Raw genomic sequence first — 16,308 nt, 5'->3', positions numbered from 1 at the left:
CCTTGTCTATGGGCTTAAAAAATGCAGTTTTTGCTCTGGTGTCCTAGCCTACATTAATATTTTTCTCTATACAGGTAGATTATAAATATCGTTTCTACCAGCATATTTAAAGTAGTTTTAATTCATTATGATTCACTGTGGATTCTAATGGAAGAAAAATGAAAAATAGTTATAACCTAAGGTCAGTTAGAAATAATTAAGTGTCTGAGTATGTGTTTATATTGATGATGTTCAGGAATGTTGGAGAAAGTTGTCAATAATTGTTGTTTGATACATTTCTCTACAGGAATCAATTTTCTTTTTAAAAAATGACACCATTATTTTATGAATTAAAATATTATTTCACTTCATGTATGTTCCAGTGTCCTTAATGGAAATTATAAAGGTGCATCTTTTCTTACCATATATGGCCCATAACCCAGTTTCTCAGGTTCTTTCCAAAGAAAATAATGTCATAGGAATGACCCAACCTGTACTGTTAGATTTGACAAAAGTCCCATCACGTACTATAATGTCCTGCAGAATAAATGCACAGAAAGATAGCACCGTAGGGTACATTAGATGACACATCACTGTGAAAGAGAAATGTTTCCAAGTTGACCTTGCCGTGGCTGAGGGACTCACAAGAACAAATATCAGACAGGAGGAGAGCTAAAAGCAGGCCCCCTATCGCTGGCACTTGGAATAGGCATAAAAGGAACGACAAGTTGATTATCTGACCCAGAATAAAATGGCCGTACAGGCACGCAAAGGAGAAGTAAATTCAGCTGCATGCCTCTCATCAAGGTTAGTTAAAATTTCACAGAGAGATCAAAACATAAAGTGCACAAAACCATTGGCTTTGAAAATGGTGTATTTGGAGCTAGAGTCTGTTGCGCTGGCTGGGCGGAGGGGGTTGACAGCCACTCCCCCCACTGGTATTCATGAATTATCAGTGTGCACCCCCCCATACACACACCGCTCCCCAACACCGCGGGGTGGCTTGTCCCGAGCAAGGAGAAAATCACTGAATGCCGCACATCATCTCTTGGAGCTACAGCCGACATCCCAGAGGGGCTCGGGAGGAAATGTAACGTTATTCATCTGTTAAGCTGTGTTAAATGATCTCTCACCTCTTGGTCTTCTAAAGGGATGTCTAAGACCATTAAGGGAATGTAACCTGCACTGCCAGGGTATTTCATGAAGGAAAAAACGATTTGACCTTGGGAGTTGGCTGGCTTAGTGAAAGCTTCCCCCTCCTGAGAGCCCTCCGATAGTGTTCTTGAAATGCAGCGATAAAGCACAAAATGGTGTTTTATACAGTTGCTGGGTGTCCTGGTTTACTCCTGAGAGACCCCATTTACCCCTTGCGTCCTGGTGTAGTTATTAATCGCTGCCCCCTTTATCTCAAAAGGTCTGGCTTGGTCCCCCTAGTTTTAGCACATTCATTGTACAGCCATTGTGACCTCTTCCTGTGTTTTCCAGGGCAGTTTCTGTTCCCACTCATGCCTTTCAGGTGGAAGCCTTGGTTCTACGAAGGAAGAAAGACAAAAAAGATGGCCGTGTCCATACACCTTCAGAAATTAAAAAATTCATTAATGGCCCTGGCTGGTGTGGCTCAGTTGGTTGGAGCATTGTCCTATAAGCCAAAAGGTCATGGGTTTGATTCCCAGTCAGGGCACATGCCTGGGTCGTGAGTTCAGGCCCTGGTTGGGGTGTGTACAAGAGGCAACCAATCGATGTTTCTCTCTCACATCAATGTTTCTGTCTCTCTCTCTCTCCCTCCCTTCCCCTTCTCTAAAGTCAGTAAGCATGTCCTCGGGTGAGAATAAAATATAAATAAACATAAACATAAATTCATTGAAACATTCATTAGCTTGTCTCTTACACTTCATTCTTTGTGCCGTCCCCTCCTGTGTCTCTGTTTTGGCCATTGCATGCATTCTCCGACACACACTTCTTATATACGTGTCAGGAGCAGGCCCCGCGGGACCACTGTAAGAATATTTTCATGTAGAGATGGGCAGCTGCATGTTCCTCTCTGCCTGTCCGTGTGCAAAGTCTGATGTATTTTACTCTTTTCAATGGAAAGGAAGTTGAGGTCCCACTACTCATTGGCATGGGACCATGAAGTTCAGCAATGCCTCAAATTATGAACATTTACTAAGTCATTACCATGAGCCAGGCATTCTGTTATTTAAAAAAAAATGACTGAGATGTTTGTGTTGGATCTCAGAGAACTCGCGATCTAATAATGGCGAAGACCACATCGAGCAATAATTCCGTGTGGCATCTGCCCTGCTGCAAGTATGTGAAGGGGCAGTGGGTGAAGAGGGTGACGTTAAGTCTGGATCTGCAGTATCTAATATTAGATACTGTTTGTTGAGTGAATGAATGATTACTCCACTTGCTTACTTACCTTTGTCCTGATACGCAGGAGGAACCTTGCCAAAATTAATATCAACTCTTTGCTTAGTCATTTCCTTGATCCTCCTCTCTGCCCTAACCCCTCCCCTACCATTCCGCCCCACCACCTCCTCCCTACCACTGACACGGGCTGGGGAAGGTTTTACAGAGAGGTCACAGAGGGGGTGGTGTGGGTCTGAGTTTAGGCGGAGGAATGAAAGCATCCATTTGTGTGAGGGAACCTGCGCCGACTGTGTCTGAGGGAATGGCTGCCATTACTCTGGCCAACAGACACTGTCCCCAAATATCACCACTGCACCTGGGCTCTGCAATCTGTAGGGGAAGACCTTTGTTTCTCTGATGAAGATGGGGAACTGATGGTCCGTCCTTCTTACAATAGCCATCATCTGTCAGTTTGTTGATACATCTTCAAAGAGAGTTTTGGGAGACCACGATCACGCTCTCTCCTAGGCCTTTCCCCTGCAAAACAGACTTCCTGGAGTGCACTCTCGGAGGTCTCCTTTCACCCATTTAGAGACAGCCCTTCCCTTCCTTGTCTCCTCCAAGCTTCCGTCAGGCTGTGGCTCCTGCCCACACCCCCTTCTATTTCGTACTGAGGTGGCATTGCAGTGCATGTATGCATGTAAAGGTCCGGCTAGCTGTATTGCCTGCAAATGTCATGCTTATTTAATCCTATCTCGGTGTCGTGCTTAAAACAAGGCACCGTAAGGACTCAGTGAGCGAAAGAAACCCTTCACTGTGTCCTTGCAGTCGCTGTGCTGTCTTCATTCTTCAGTCTCCGGTTTTCTCCCCCGTCGGGGTTCCTTCCCACCTCCGGTTACACCAGTTTCTGTGAATTCTGTTTCCCATCTTCTTCCCCCTACATGGTCTCCTGTGACAGTGTTACTCCTGTGATTTTATGTTTCCCCCCTGTGCAATGCCATCTAGTGCATGGTATCTGTTTGGATGGATTAAATAATCTGTCACTACTAGTTCTGTGGTCGTGGGCGGGTCGTCTTCCTGCGAGTGAGATCTGGTCACAGTTAGACCTAAGGAATGGGGATGGTGGCTAACCCTGCCACAGAGAATCATTGTAAGGACTCAGCGAAGACAGGGTTCAGTAGGGAGTAGCCATAGAGTCCATTTCTGGGGAACTATTGGCGTTTCCTACGCACATCCTATAGTTTCCTACCCCGGTGCCTTCCTCACGCTGACTTCGGAATGTTCTCCGTTATCCATTTCTATTTGTTTAAATCTTACACGTTACATTCACGTGCTTTACATAGCTCTTTATGTAGCTTTCAGGCAATCCTCACCGCCGCCCCCCCACCCCCACTCCCCGCCATATTCAGTCTAGCTCTCTAATTCACATGGCCTTCCCATCCTTCTCAAACACTAGCTACTTGTATTTCTACCTTGTATGATAATTACGTATATGCACATCTTTGCTCTGAAAGTATAGGGGAAAACAGGAACTGTTTGGGTGAAAATGTGCATTTTCCTCAGAGTCTAACCAAAGTAATATTGGATACTGTTTGTTGAGTGAATGAATGATTACTCCACTTGCTTACTTACCTTTGTCCTGATACGCAGGAGGAACCTTGCCAAAATTAATATCATCTCTTTGCTTAGTCATTTCCTTGATCCCCCTCTCTGCCCTAACCCCTCCCCTGCAATTCCGCCGCACCGCCTCCTCCCTACCACTGACCCTTCCCACTCGCTCGCTACCCTCTTCTTCACTCTCTTTTCCACTCCCCTCCCCCTTTCTTCTTCTCGTCTTTTTCCTCATCGTTTTCTTTAATTCTGGATTTCTGCCTTTTCACATTTCCTCGACACACTCATAGCCGAGCTCTATGGGCACAGAGGGATGCTGCTTCTAAGAGGAGAAGCTTTCTGGTCATTTTGTCTTTGTCAGAAATGACAGGACACGCAGCATCCAATCAGCGCTGTGGCTCATCCCAGGCTCTGGGAAACAAGCTGTTGTTAAACGGCAAATAAGAACAAGCCCCGTTTCTTGTGAGAGGTGATGTCACAAGAACTTTTTGATTACATGTTTGGATGATTGTAGTATATTTTGAGGATGGCTTGTCTTTCTGAAAAAGGGGAACAATTTTAGGGTTAGTGTCATGAGATTTTTGAAAGAGGAGTTTGACTAAGGGTCTCCAAGAATAAATTCTTAAATAATTTTTTGTCTATTTTATGCTTGCATTTTCTTTCTTCTGCTAATTTCTCCCCCCACCCCCACCCCTTTTTCTTATTTGCAATGTTATGTTGACTTATGGTCATTTCCTCCAACGTCTTAACCATTCTCTTTCCTTAATCCAGGGGTGTCAAACTCATTTTCATTGGGGACACATCAGCCTCATGGTTGCCTTCAAAGCGCCGAATGTAATTTTAGGACTGTATAAATGTAATTACTCCTTAACTAGGGGCAAGGAACTCAGCACTGCCTCCGGGTAGAAACAAGGTGCCGGGCCAAATAAAACAAGGTGGAGGGCCGGATTCTGCCCGTGGGCCTTGTGTTCGCCATCTGTGCCTTAATCAGTATTCTGTTCCTTTTTTCTAAATCTGAAAATCATCGAAAACATCACATTATGCTGTGTTTGCTATTTCTACACATCTTGAAATGTTTCTTGGAGGAATGTTCTTATGAGTTCTCCTAGCAACACCAGTAGTAACCATGTAAATCGAATTCCTAATTAATTATGGAGCCTGCACAAAACCAATATGATCTACTTGTATTAATGAATGTAAAGTTGAAAAATAGGCTGTTGCTTATTGTCTCTGTGTGGGACTGAGGGACGCAGAGTTAACCAAATTGAATGGTAGGTGGGAAAGTCAAACTTGAATTCTTACTTTAGAATCCGAATCCCACTGTGATCACAAACCACATGGTGAATTTAACAACTTTGAACCCTCCCCGAGCCCTCGCAGGTCAGCCGGCTGGCACCTGGCGGTCATTCCGAGGGTCCTGTGTGCTGACATTGTGTTCACAGTCTCATGGGACTGCCCCTCGTGGCAAATTCGTTCTCATGTTGGCATTTCTTTTCTAACTTAGGGTAGAAACTTAGCATCTGGAGAGGTGGGATTCTTTCCAAGTGATGCCGTCAAGCCTTGCCCATGCGTAAGTATGAGTATTTTATTTCTTACATTTGTTTTGGGGGCTGTAATTAATTGTGCAAGAATGTATAGTGGATACTGATCTGGTTGAGCATTAATTTTGTTAATATTTTCTGGAGTGATCATATTATTTCATGTTCAAATTATATGGCCGATGTTATTAAAATTCCAAAATCATTACAATTTGATTGTCAGAAAATATTTTTAATATTTTAGGGGAATATAGATAGGCAAGAGGGAAAATTAACCTAGTAGAATTTATGAAATTAAATTGTCTACAAGGTTTTAGAAAGAGTAACCGAAGCTACAGATTAGATACACTGTACAAATTTCTCTTTTCCCACTGAGGTGAGACGGTAATCTACTCCCAGTCATGCCGGGTTACGGAGAGAGATCGCACCTGAACTCCTGTGTCTGCAAGCATGTCAGAGAGAGTGGAAGCCGCAATGTCTTCAACCAAATCTCTAAATACATTTTACTGTGTTTTAGTTTTGTCGTTACTGTTTATTTAATATTATTTTCTGAAAACATCGAACACATTAGGTAGATACAAGGAGAATGAATGAGTATTTACTCAAATATTATTATGGATGAAAATAACATACCACATAAATGCCTAGTGGTTTATGAGATTTATAAATTTCTGCTTAGGGGTGGCATTATTTGATCATCGTACCTTGGTGTTCAGGGTGGATTTTCCTACAACACTTCTAAAGCGCTTGATTCTATATAAATAAAATGGAGTATTTTTGTGCCACGTCCATCTCTCCCAAAGTGCTGAGAGGTACAGGGGGGAACCCGGGACTGAGGAGGAACGTGAGTGAGACCGCGCCACTTCTGGCATTCTGGTGGCTGACGTGGCTGTGCCTGCGCGAAGCCAGGGCCCCTCAGGGGTGAGCAGGAAGAACACTGTTCTGCAGAAGTTACGCCTGTCTTCCTCTTGCATGTGGTTGGGAAGAAAAAACAAAGCACTTCCCTGTAAGAGTTTCTAACCTTAGATGCTCCGTCAACCCAGGTGTGAGCTGGAATTCACACCAGCTCTGAGACCAAAGCAATTCTAAGCGAAGGACAGAAAGTGCACTTCTAACTGTCCCATCTAACTTTTATAAGATGAGCTGCAGGAAGAAGCACGTGTCTTACATAGTTCATGTGCCATAATCCCAGTGAAATATTTTTTGGAACTATTTGTCCATAGCAGAAGTTTCGCTACTGCCTATGATAAAGGCAGAAAAAGGCACTAGGGAAGAATGATTAAAAATGAGAATATGTTCCAAGATGGGTGTGTATCCAGAAGGAAATGATCTGTGGTCCTATAGAAGAAATGTCTGTCCAGATAGGACCCAAATCACCCACGAAGGAGGTGGGGAGGGATTGACTCAGGAATAAGCATACATTTAAAGACCGAGGAGAGGGTGAGGGAAGACAGAAATATTTTTCCGATCAAATTTCTGAGGCCATGTGTATCTTATTATCAAAACAGAAACTGTTGAAGGTTGATTTCTATTTGTGAAAACAAAGTGGCCTAAGAAAATACTTGCAGGATTTGAAGGGGTGTAACTTCTAATATTATTTGTGATGTATCAGGATTTTACATTGGGGTTTTGTATCAGGGTGAAATTAAAAATGTAGCTCATTGATTCAAAATATTTATGGCCTACTGATAAACATTCTGTTGATGTTATCTACCGACAATTTGATTCAAAATATTTAAATGTTGATAATCTTAAGAGATGTTCTGGACAGAAAGCTAATTTTTGGATATATAACTCTTAATCTGAAAGGACAAAAGAGTAACAGCCTGTTATGAAAACAAACATATTCACATTGGCCAGACCACTGAAATATGATCGTTATTATTGTTAAAATGATGGTAACAATATTTTTAATCACTGGACATAAACAAGGCCCAGGGATACCACGGTGTGTAAATACTAAAGATTTACATAATTCCTGACAAATTTCTGCACATGAGACAACCTGTCTGTACTCCCGATCTTTTCTTAGCGGTTCATCAACTTTGTTCATCTCTGCATAGTATGTATTTTATTTGGTATTTTATAACTATTAGTATACCTTCATGGGCTTTGCTCATTTTCTAGTTTCCATAATCAACTGGAAGTTTTCTTTCTTCATTAGCCTAGAAAATGTAATATTGTTCTCTTTTGCAAAGCTCTATAAGAGAAAAAGGAAATGGGAATATTTTCCATGATACTTTCATGAATAAAAGGTTTTCCAGGTGGCAGCCTTCAAAAGCCAGAGTTTAGAATTTGTGTTACAAAATAAGAGCCCATGTACAGTGTATATTGTTTGTGTTGCCTGCTTTCCCAAAGTCTTGGGAAAGCGGGGTGCTGTCTGGTTTTGCTAACATTTTCCTTTTAATTTTCTGTGATAGGATTAAAGTGCCTTGATAATAAATACCAAAAGTTTCCAATTCATATTTCTCCGGTTATCGCTCCCCTTGGAGGTACCGTGGCAGTAAAATTAATGAAAGAGTGAATTAAAGTGGGATGAATTATTCCCTACTTATCTGACATGTACTGTGCTTCACTCTGTATGAAACTGCCAACGGATAGTTCCCGGACTGTGCTACTTCGGGTTTTAGAGCTGAGTCAGCCGAACTGAATTAATGATTGATTTCTAAAAGCTTCCCCTAAGTAAACTTAATCTACTTCTACCTTTTTATATCCTAGGTGCCCAAACCAGTAGATTATTCTTGCCAGCCATGGTAAGTATTAGAAATGTTTATGCAGCTAAGTGGAAATGCCGAGCCCTCAGCTCGAGGACACTTTAACGGGCGGGGGCTAATCCACACTCCATTTCCATTTGTTGGATGGAGGTGTTTTGAGATGCAACAGAATACTGTAATGAATTTATATATTGCTGACCTTTCCACATGTTTATCAGAGTGGTGTGTGTGCGGGCACATACACGCACACTGGGCTGCGGACTCAAAGTCTCTAACGGCCACAGGCGGGAATGGAACCTAAGCATATGTGCATCTCGCATTTTAGAAAAGTAGATGTTGCAAAGCAGAGAAGACACTAAGTACGAATTCATTATCTGAAACTAAAAGTTAGCCCAGGAAGAATAGTAGAGAATAGATAAAAAAGAGTAGTAGAGAATGGGGAAAAAACACAATGTATAATATGGCATATGGGAGGAGCAAGATGTATTCACATGTGAAGTTTGGGGTCTGTATGGAGCTCACTTACCACGTGGGGGCTGGAGTTACCGTTGCTGGAAACAAGGACGCAACGTGGATGGTGACCATTACTTGTTAGACAGCTGTGTCGAAGGGGCGGTGATGTCTGCAACCGGAAAGAGATCCTGCGGGCCCCAGAATAGCTGTGATCATCACATGATAATGACTGACATGTGCTGACTTCTTACCGTGTGCTCAGTACTCTACACCTTCATTTAATTTTGCTTTGCTGACATCTCCATAAGGAAGGTTTGTTTTATTCCTTCTACAGACAAGGAAACAAAGGTTCAGGCCACGCAGCTAGTAAGTTAGAAACAAGAGCCCGAGTCATGCCTCTGTACAAAGCTATATCCCTTGTCAAAGGAAAAAAGTGGGCATGTCTTCTCATTTGTACCTGTCTCCCTAAGTTTTGTGTTTGTTTCCTCTTACAATGGCTGCATCTGCTTGCATTTGCTTGGTAGTGAAGTGTATGCATACCAGTTAGAATGAGGACACGTATATAAATGAAGTATTCCCCAGGGATGTGGTACCAGTTCAGCTCGTCAGTGTGGAGAACACCTGGGTTGTCTGATGTTTTTAGGACGGTCAGGTTATTTTCTGTTGTATAACCACAGCGATGGAAGAGGCCCGGGGCCCTGTGATGGGAATAGCGGAGTGGAGTGTGAGCGATGTGCAACATTCTTTAGACGGGATGGTCAGAGACGACCTCTCTCTAAACCTGGGGCCGAGAAGAGGGGGTGTTGACAGAGAACGTTCTCCAGACAGGAACACAGTCTCCGAAAAGACTCTAAGACCGAAAGGAGCTTGGGGAATGCTGGAGGCCAGTGGAGAAGAGGTTGTAAGAGAGAGGATTAAAGAGGAAGGTCGGATCAGACCAGGCACTAGTAGTTCAGGCATCATCATTACTGTGCTTTTAACCCAAGGTACCATCTGCATAGAATGCCCTCAGCTCTTCTTTCTTGATGGAAAGCTCACCTGTCCTCTTTCAACAAGCTTTTGTTGAATGCTCACTGTGTCTATTTTAATAAATATTTAGTGTATAGTAGAGGCATAGCATAGTAGAGTATTTACACTGAGTTATATGTGTCTACTTGTAAACCAGAGTATTTTTCTAGAATATTAATTCATGAATAACTTCGAAAGAGCCAATCTAAACATAAAACTTTTTCCCTTTCTCTTTTATTGCCCCAAATTTTTGATATATTTTGTCAGTAAAGGCTAACCAAGACTAAATGTGCTATAAAGGGTCACGAAAGCCTACTTTAACATTGAATTTGTGCCTTGAATTAACATTGAATTATTATTGTTATTGGTATGGAATTTGAATATGTCTAAGCCAACCTAGTTTATGAAGAGCTGAATTCTGGTTTTGAAAAAAATCTTTAAAAAATGTATTTTTACTCAGTACTGCAAATTGCTTAAGAAAATTGCTTATCAAAAGTGTGGACTACAAGAATTAATCTTATATCCAAAAATTACTTTAAAAAATAATTTAAATTGTTACTAGACTTTTTTTGAAAAAAGATGTTCAAAGTTGATTTCATTCCATAGTGTACGTAGAAAAGGTGATGTTTCAGGGTTGCATGTGAGTGTGCAATTGTGTGTGTGTCTTACACAGGGCCGTCCCTCCCTGAACTCCCCACGACACTCCCTCTAACCCAATATAATGTCACAGAGAAATTTTGGGGTTGGTTTTTTTTTTGCTATTTTATAAATTATCTTTGTTCTTCTTCATTAGCTTCATTAGCTTCTCTCTAACCCAGTGCCTACTGGCTCCTCTCTTTGTCTCATTTATTTATCTGACAAGTATTTTCTGGGTGCTTCCTGTGGATTAAGCATTGTTCACTTTACTCTTGTTAGCTTTGTAGAACATCTGTGCTTGGAAGAATTTAAGGACGTTTCTCTGTATTATATTTTTTAAAGCAATGTAATTAGTTGGTACAGAAGCCAAAAGAGCTCAGATCTGCCACTAAATTAAACGCCTGACAGATGCCTACTTTTAGCCTCTGTTCTACTGCAGGTACATTACGCAACTGTTCTGTGTGATTGTTTCTCACAGGTACGCCGGAGCTATGGAGAGATTGCAGGCAGAGACCGAACTTATTAATAGGGTCAACAGCACTTACCTGGTGAGGCACCGGACCAAAGAGTCAGGAGAATATGCGATTAGCATTAAGTAAGTAGGATGAGGACTTTTACAGAAATAGATTTCCTGTTTTCATAGTTGCACAGACCACCTGACACGTGTAACACCCAAGTGGAAAACCAAGATTCTAATTACAGGAGAAATGAGGCTTCTATCCAGACAGTTCATTAATACTTGAAAATATCTGTTAGAAAACCGGTATTAAGTGTTACAGGCTGCTAATTGGCATATCAGATCTCTTTCATAACATCTTTTGGTGACTTGGTGTGTGTGTGTTTTTTAATAAATTGTAAGAGTATAAATTACTAGATTTTGTTCTATTTTGTTTTTCTATATTCTCCAATGGAACTTACCAAACAAATGGGGCACAGCGGTTGGTCAAATTTAATCTCCCTCCTCACTTCAAATATTGGTTGTTATCTTCAGCCAATCTAGTAAATATATTTGGTTAATTAGCTGTCACCAGTGTATTGGCATAGGTATATATTTTGTCTTCCGAATTAATTCCTATAATGTTATTGGGGCATGCCCTTAGGTAATTATTGATTTCTACTGATTAAAAACACATTTATATTCATAAGTTATTCATTGCCCACAGGTACAATAATGAAGCAAAGCACATCAAGATTGTAGCCAGAGATGGCTTATTTCACATTGCAGAAAATAGAAAATTTAAAAGTTTAATGGTAAGCATTGATTAGTTCTTTTCAATCTGTGGTCTTTATTTTTCTCCCATTAGAAAGGTCAGTTTAATTCTACAGTTTCATGGAAATTCTGGTCACTGAAAAGTTGTTTAAAGAAAATCGTACTATAAATTTGTGGCAGATCCTGAAAATTCTAGTTTTTAGAATTCCAGTAGTTTTATATTTGCCCTAGTCATGGTTTTCATTGTAAATTAAGTTTGAAAGTTTTATTATTAGTTTTAAAAGATTTTATTTATTTATTTTTAGAGCAAGGGGAAAGGAGGGAGAAAGAAAGGGAGAGAAACATTGATGTGAGAGGGAGACATGGATCGGTTGCCTCTTCTACACACCCCAACTGGGGACCGAACCCACAACCCAGGCATGCGCCTTGATCAGGAATCGAACCAGCAACCTTTCACTTTGCAGGATGACGCCCAACTAACTGAGCCAGACTGGTCAGGGCAAGTTTGCAAGTTGTAGATAATATTCAGAGTCTACACTATTTATGACTTAGAGTAATAGGCGAATTCAAATACAGCCAACTTTCAGTTATTTGCATGTTTTGCCTTGTGTTTGATGCAACCCAGAAATGTTTAATGTGCGTCTCTGTCCTCCTCTTCCTTCCTCTGCCGCTGTCTCCTCATTCAGGTAGAGGAAGGTGTTTCAAATTATAACATAAAAGTTGCAATTGTAATTGGTAAAACACTCCTTACATTCAGGTTTATTTCATACAAAATGCAATATAATGTCACATAGAAGTTTTGGGGTTGGTTTTTTTTTTTTTTGCTCTTTTATAAATTATCTTTGTTCTTCTTCATTAGCTTGCACAATTCAACATTAACAAGGCAACATTCTTACCACACAGCAATCTCATAGGAGCTTTATATTTAAATTGAAATAGTATATTGTTACCATGAAAAAAGATTACTTTTGCTTTACATGAAGAAAGATTATTTTATTAATTTTAATAACTGAAATAATTACGAGAATGGTTTGCATGACACAGCTGTAACCTAGCAGCCAAAGAGAGTGGACTGGAATGCGCGTACATGAACAATGACGACTTTACTGTACTAGTCAGTGGGGGTGGTAGATGCTGTTGAGTGAGCATGTGTACTGTGTGGCCATCACATTCAAAATGACTGAGTGAGTAGAGCAACGAATCTGCATCAGATTTTGCATTAAGCTTGAACATTCCTCCGTGGAAACTATCCGGGTGATTTAGAAGGCCACAACTATGGGCAACTGGTGATTGGCAGCTTCATCACAACAACGTGTCTGCTCATGCATCACGTCTTGCGCAGAGTTTGTTTTGAGAAACATCAAATCACCCAGGTGGCTCAGCCTCTCTACAGCCCAGATTTAGTGCCCTGTGACTTCTGGCTTTTCCCAAACTCAAATCATCTTTGAAAGGGAAGAGGTTTCAGATTTCAGAGCATTGATGAGATTCAGGAAAATACAACCAGACAGCTGATGGCGATTGGGAGAACTGTGTGAGTTCCCAATGTGCCTACTCTGAAGGGGACTGAGGTATCATTTCCTATGTACAATGTTTCTTGTATCTTGTATCTTCTTCAATAAATGTCATATTAAATGGGTGGATACTTTCTGGACCTTGTTAACTTTATATATAAACAATGCATATATCTCATTATACTGTATATGCATTGCTGGTAGTAAAAAAGTTCATATTTCCTTAAAAGTGGTCTCAAGTCTGTTTGTCAAGTTTGAGAGAGTTTCTCTAGATAGTGAAGAATTTGGATACAGGACATAAGATGCATTTGCAGTGCCCTGCTGAGCACTTTGAGTAACATCAGGAAGAACCACTCATTGATTGAACCATCAATCAAATGACACATAACTGCAGCCTTCCGGAAAACATCTCAAAGCACTTTGCAGATGTTAACATCAAAGTTAAACTGAGAGCAAGAGAGCCTTACAAAATGAGCCAGCTAGAAAGCCTTATCTGAAAACTTGGAAGTACTTCAGGACTCGATGTTTTTAAGAAAGTGAAGCATCCCGAGTTGAAAGAAAAGCAAGAAAGCTCTCTGGACATAAATATCACATTCCCCATTCAAAGGTGAAGGCTGGGCAGCAAGCTCACATCCTGGAAAATGTAAACTCGGTCAAATTGGGGGCAGAGACCCAGGCATCCTGGCTGCAGGCAGTGACTTACCTTCCATGGGAACAAGCAGGATGCACCCAGAGACCTGGACCTGAGCTTCTTCCTGACATGAAAACCTGGGGGTGCAGGGGGCAAAGGGATGTGCAAATAATGAGTGACAGCCCCAGCTGAGACATGATCAAAGCCTGCATGGGGCGGGGGTCTCCTCTTCACCAAGAGACCCACCAGCTTGAGTTTGCGCCTGCAGGAATTCCACGGATGGTAATGAGGCTGCTCCACGATTTCATAGCTCAGATGAGGCTTCAAAAAAATCCTGTCAGGTCAAAGATGGCTTCCCAACTTGCCGACTTGGAAAGTAACAAAAAGAATTCCCATTGGAGAAGACAAGCAAAGAGGATGAAATGAATTATGGCTGGGAAGGTCCAAACGATTCAGCTGTGTGTCACCTGGGTTCAGCTCAAGAAAGTCCTGCAGCAGCCAAGGCTCAGTGTGGAAAGCCAGTCATCCCACAGCAACAGACACAGATCCTTGGTTGCTATCTGCCTGAGAAGCCATAGAGACCCAGAATTCAAATAATTTGTGCCAGAGAGCAATGAAGGTTTCTGCAGTGATGTTCCGGAAAGGGAATTAAAAGTGCTTGTCACACTAAAACGAGCTACCCTTATATGGTAGGTGTAAAGAATCAGAAATGCCACTGCTAGAGGCCCATGCCTATTATTTTTCCCTCTGCACCTGGGGATCTTCTCTAAGGAAGCACACAGCACAGTGGGTTCAAGGGAGGGGATTAAACATCAATAGCAGCCCTGGTGTGGCTCAGTGGGTTAAGCGCCGGACTGCAAACTGAAAGGTCGCTGGTTCAATTCCTGGTCAGGGCACATGCCTGGGTTGTGGGCCAGGTCCCTGGTTGGGAGTGTGCGTTCATACCACTTAACTACTTTTCAGCCAATGACAGACTGCATGTATGACAGTGGTCCCATACATTATAATGGAGCTGAAAAAGTCCTGTCACCTAGCGACATGGTGGCCATCCTGACATCGTAGTGCAACGATGACTCATGTCTCTGGTGGTGCAAAGAAACCTACTGCGCTGCCAGTCATATAAAAAGTATCACATGTACCTGATACTCGGTAATGACAAGGAACAGCTGTGTTACTACTTCATGTATGTACTGTACTTTCAATCATTATTTTAGAGTGCACTCTTTCTACTTATTAAAGAAGAAAGAAGTTGGCGGTATAACCAGGCACTGGGTTGCACCGGCAGCAGCCTCCTGCATAGAATCTCTTGATGGCGTCCTAGTCTTGTGTGTGATTTAATCTCACGGTGGCGCCCGCGCATTAGCGTGATGAAATCACCCGAAGGATGCGTTTCTGAGAACATGTCCATCATTAAGTGACTCATGACTGTAACTGTAAGAGGAAAGAAAGATAAGGAACTGGAAATCTCAGCCTTAGAAAAATACCTTTGCCAGGTTTAGCAGATGGCTGTGAAAAGCTATGGTGAGATAGCTGAACCAGTCTGGAGCTGCCCCGGCTCCACAGTTCTGTTCGTTTTTCCAACACTTTTCCATTGAGTCCTTCCTATGTGAAAATCACTGTGTTTTTGCAGAATTCAAAAAGGACTCTGCACTTCTTAAAATGCTCTCTAATTAGTACATCCATCTGTGCCAAGAATCTCCCCAGAGTGCTGTCCTGTGAACCTAAACTAGGAAAGACTACGCCAGAGAGGATGGCTCCTATCAGTAACCAGCCCCTTGGGAAGGGGGTAGCAAGTTCATCAATTCGGCAACACCGGGGGCCTCTCTGAACCAGGATCACCCAGCTTCATGGAGTTGCCCTTCCTCGAGTTCGTGTCCAGCAGCCCAATTCCCACCACATGCAGGGTCTGTGGTTTGGAGTGGTGGTTTCTTCAGAATAGTTCACTCTCCACCCACCTTTGGTGGTAGGGCTATATTCTTCCACTGGTGACACTCCTTAGGGCCTGGAATGAAATTTTAATTTGGAGAGGATGTAGAACAGAAGCAGACTCCAGAACTTGTTTTAAATTAGCCAGTTCCTCAAAGAGAAGATTGGCCTTGGGTGGTTGAGATTAACTTTTTTTCCCTCGGGCTTCCATAACATGGTGAATCAAAAATTTGTGTCTTTCCTAGTCAGGAAATACAAATTCTAAATGAATTTCTGTATCCAGATGACAAGGCATTAAGTTCATCCTAATTGTCACGTATGCCACGCAATTCATGTCCAGATGCTGTCTATAAATCATCTCCATTGCCTGTTGCCTTGGAAACTGGAATGGCTGGCTCTCATTATTTTTTGGAGAGACTTGAATTGCTGGTACCTCTGTGTCGGCATGAGATAAGGAGAGCTGAGCCATTACTTTTGTTTAGAGTCTTCTTATTTACTGGTAGTACCTGAAGGTCAATGGCTGCTAAAGCGGGGGTGGACTAGACTAAGGTACGGAACGCACAGAGGCATCCATCGGAAAGATCCACGGTGGCACTAGTTAATTCTACCTCATTAGAACTGTGAGGGAAGACTTACCCTCAGAAGGCTGTGAAAATGGAACTGACATCTATGGCGTGCGTGGTGAAGTGGTAAAGAAGTGTTTTGCAACTAACTCATTCACAGGATCTTAGGGCTCCTAGCC

The 16,308-nt window shown here is 42.0% G+C and overlaps 1 protein-coding gene across 2 annotated transcripts in view; it reads left to right on the top strand.

Annotated features, from left to right (window-relative positions):
• VAV3 (vav guanine nucleotide exchange factor 3) overlaps nucleotides 1-16,308 on the top strand; it is a 273,882-nt gene that overhangs the window by 240,540 nt on the left and 17,034 nt on the right. For both annotated transcript variants that reach the window (XM_024570427.4, XM_045203367.3), the window contains 4 exons: nucleotides 5,444-5,509; nucleotides 8,196-8,230; nucleotides 10,767-10,883; nucleotides 11,452-11,539. In XM_024570427.4, the coding sequence (XP_024426195.2) occupies nucleotides 5,444-5,509; nucleotides 8,196-8,230; nucleotides 10,767-10,883; nucleotides 11,452-11,539 (306 nt within the window). The remainder of the gene's footprint in view (nucleotides 1-5,443; nucleotides 5,510-8,195; nucleotides 8,231-10,766; nucleotides 10,884-11,451; nucleotides 11,540-16,308) is intronic.

This window comes from Desmodus rotundus, chromosome 12 (genome assembly GCF_022682495.2).
Source record: "Desmodus rotundus isolate HL8 chromosome 12, HLdesRot8A.1, whole genome shotgun sequence".
Lineage (NCBI taxonomy): Eukaryota > Metazoa > Chordata > Mammalia > Chiroptera > Phyllostomidae > Desmodus > Desmodus rotundus.
The sequence above is the reverse complement of the archived record's forward strand: the minus strand, read 5'-3'. Positions and strand labels throughout refer to the sequence as shown.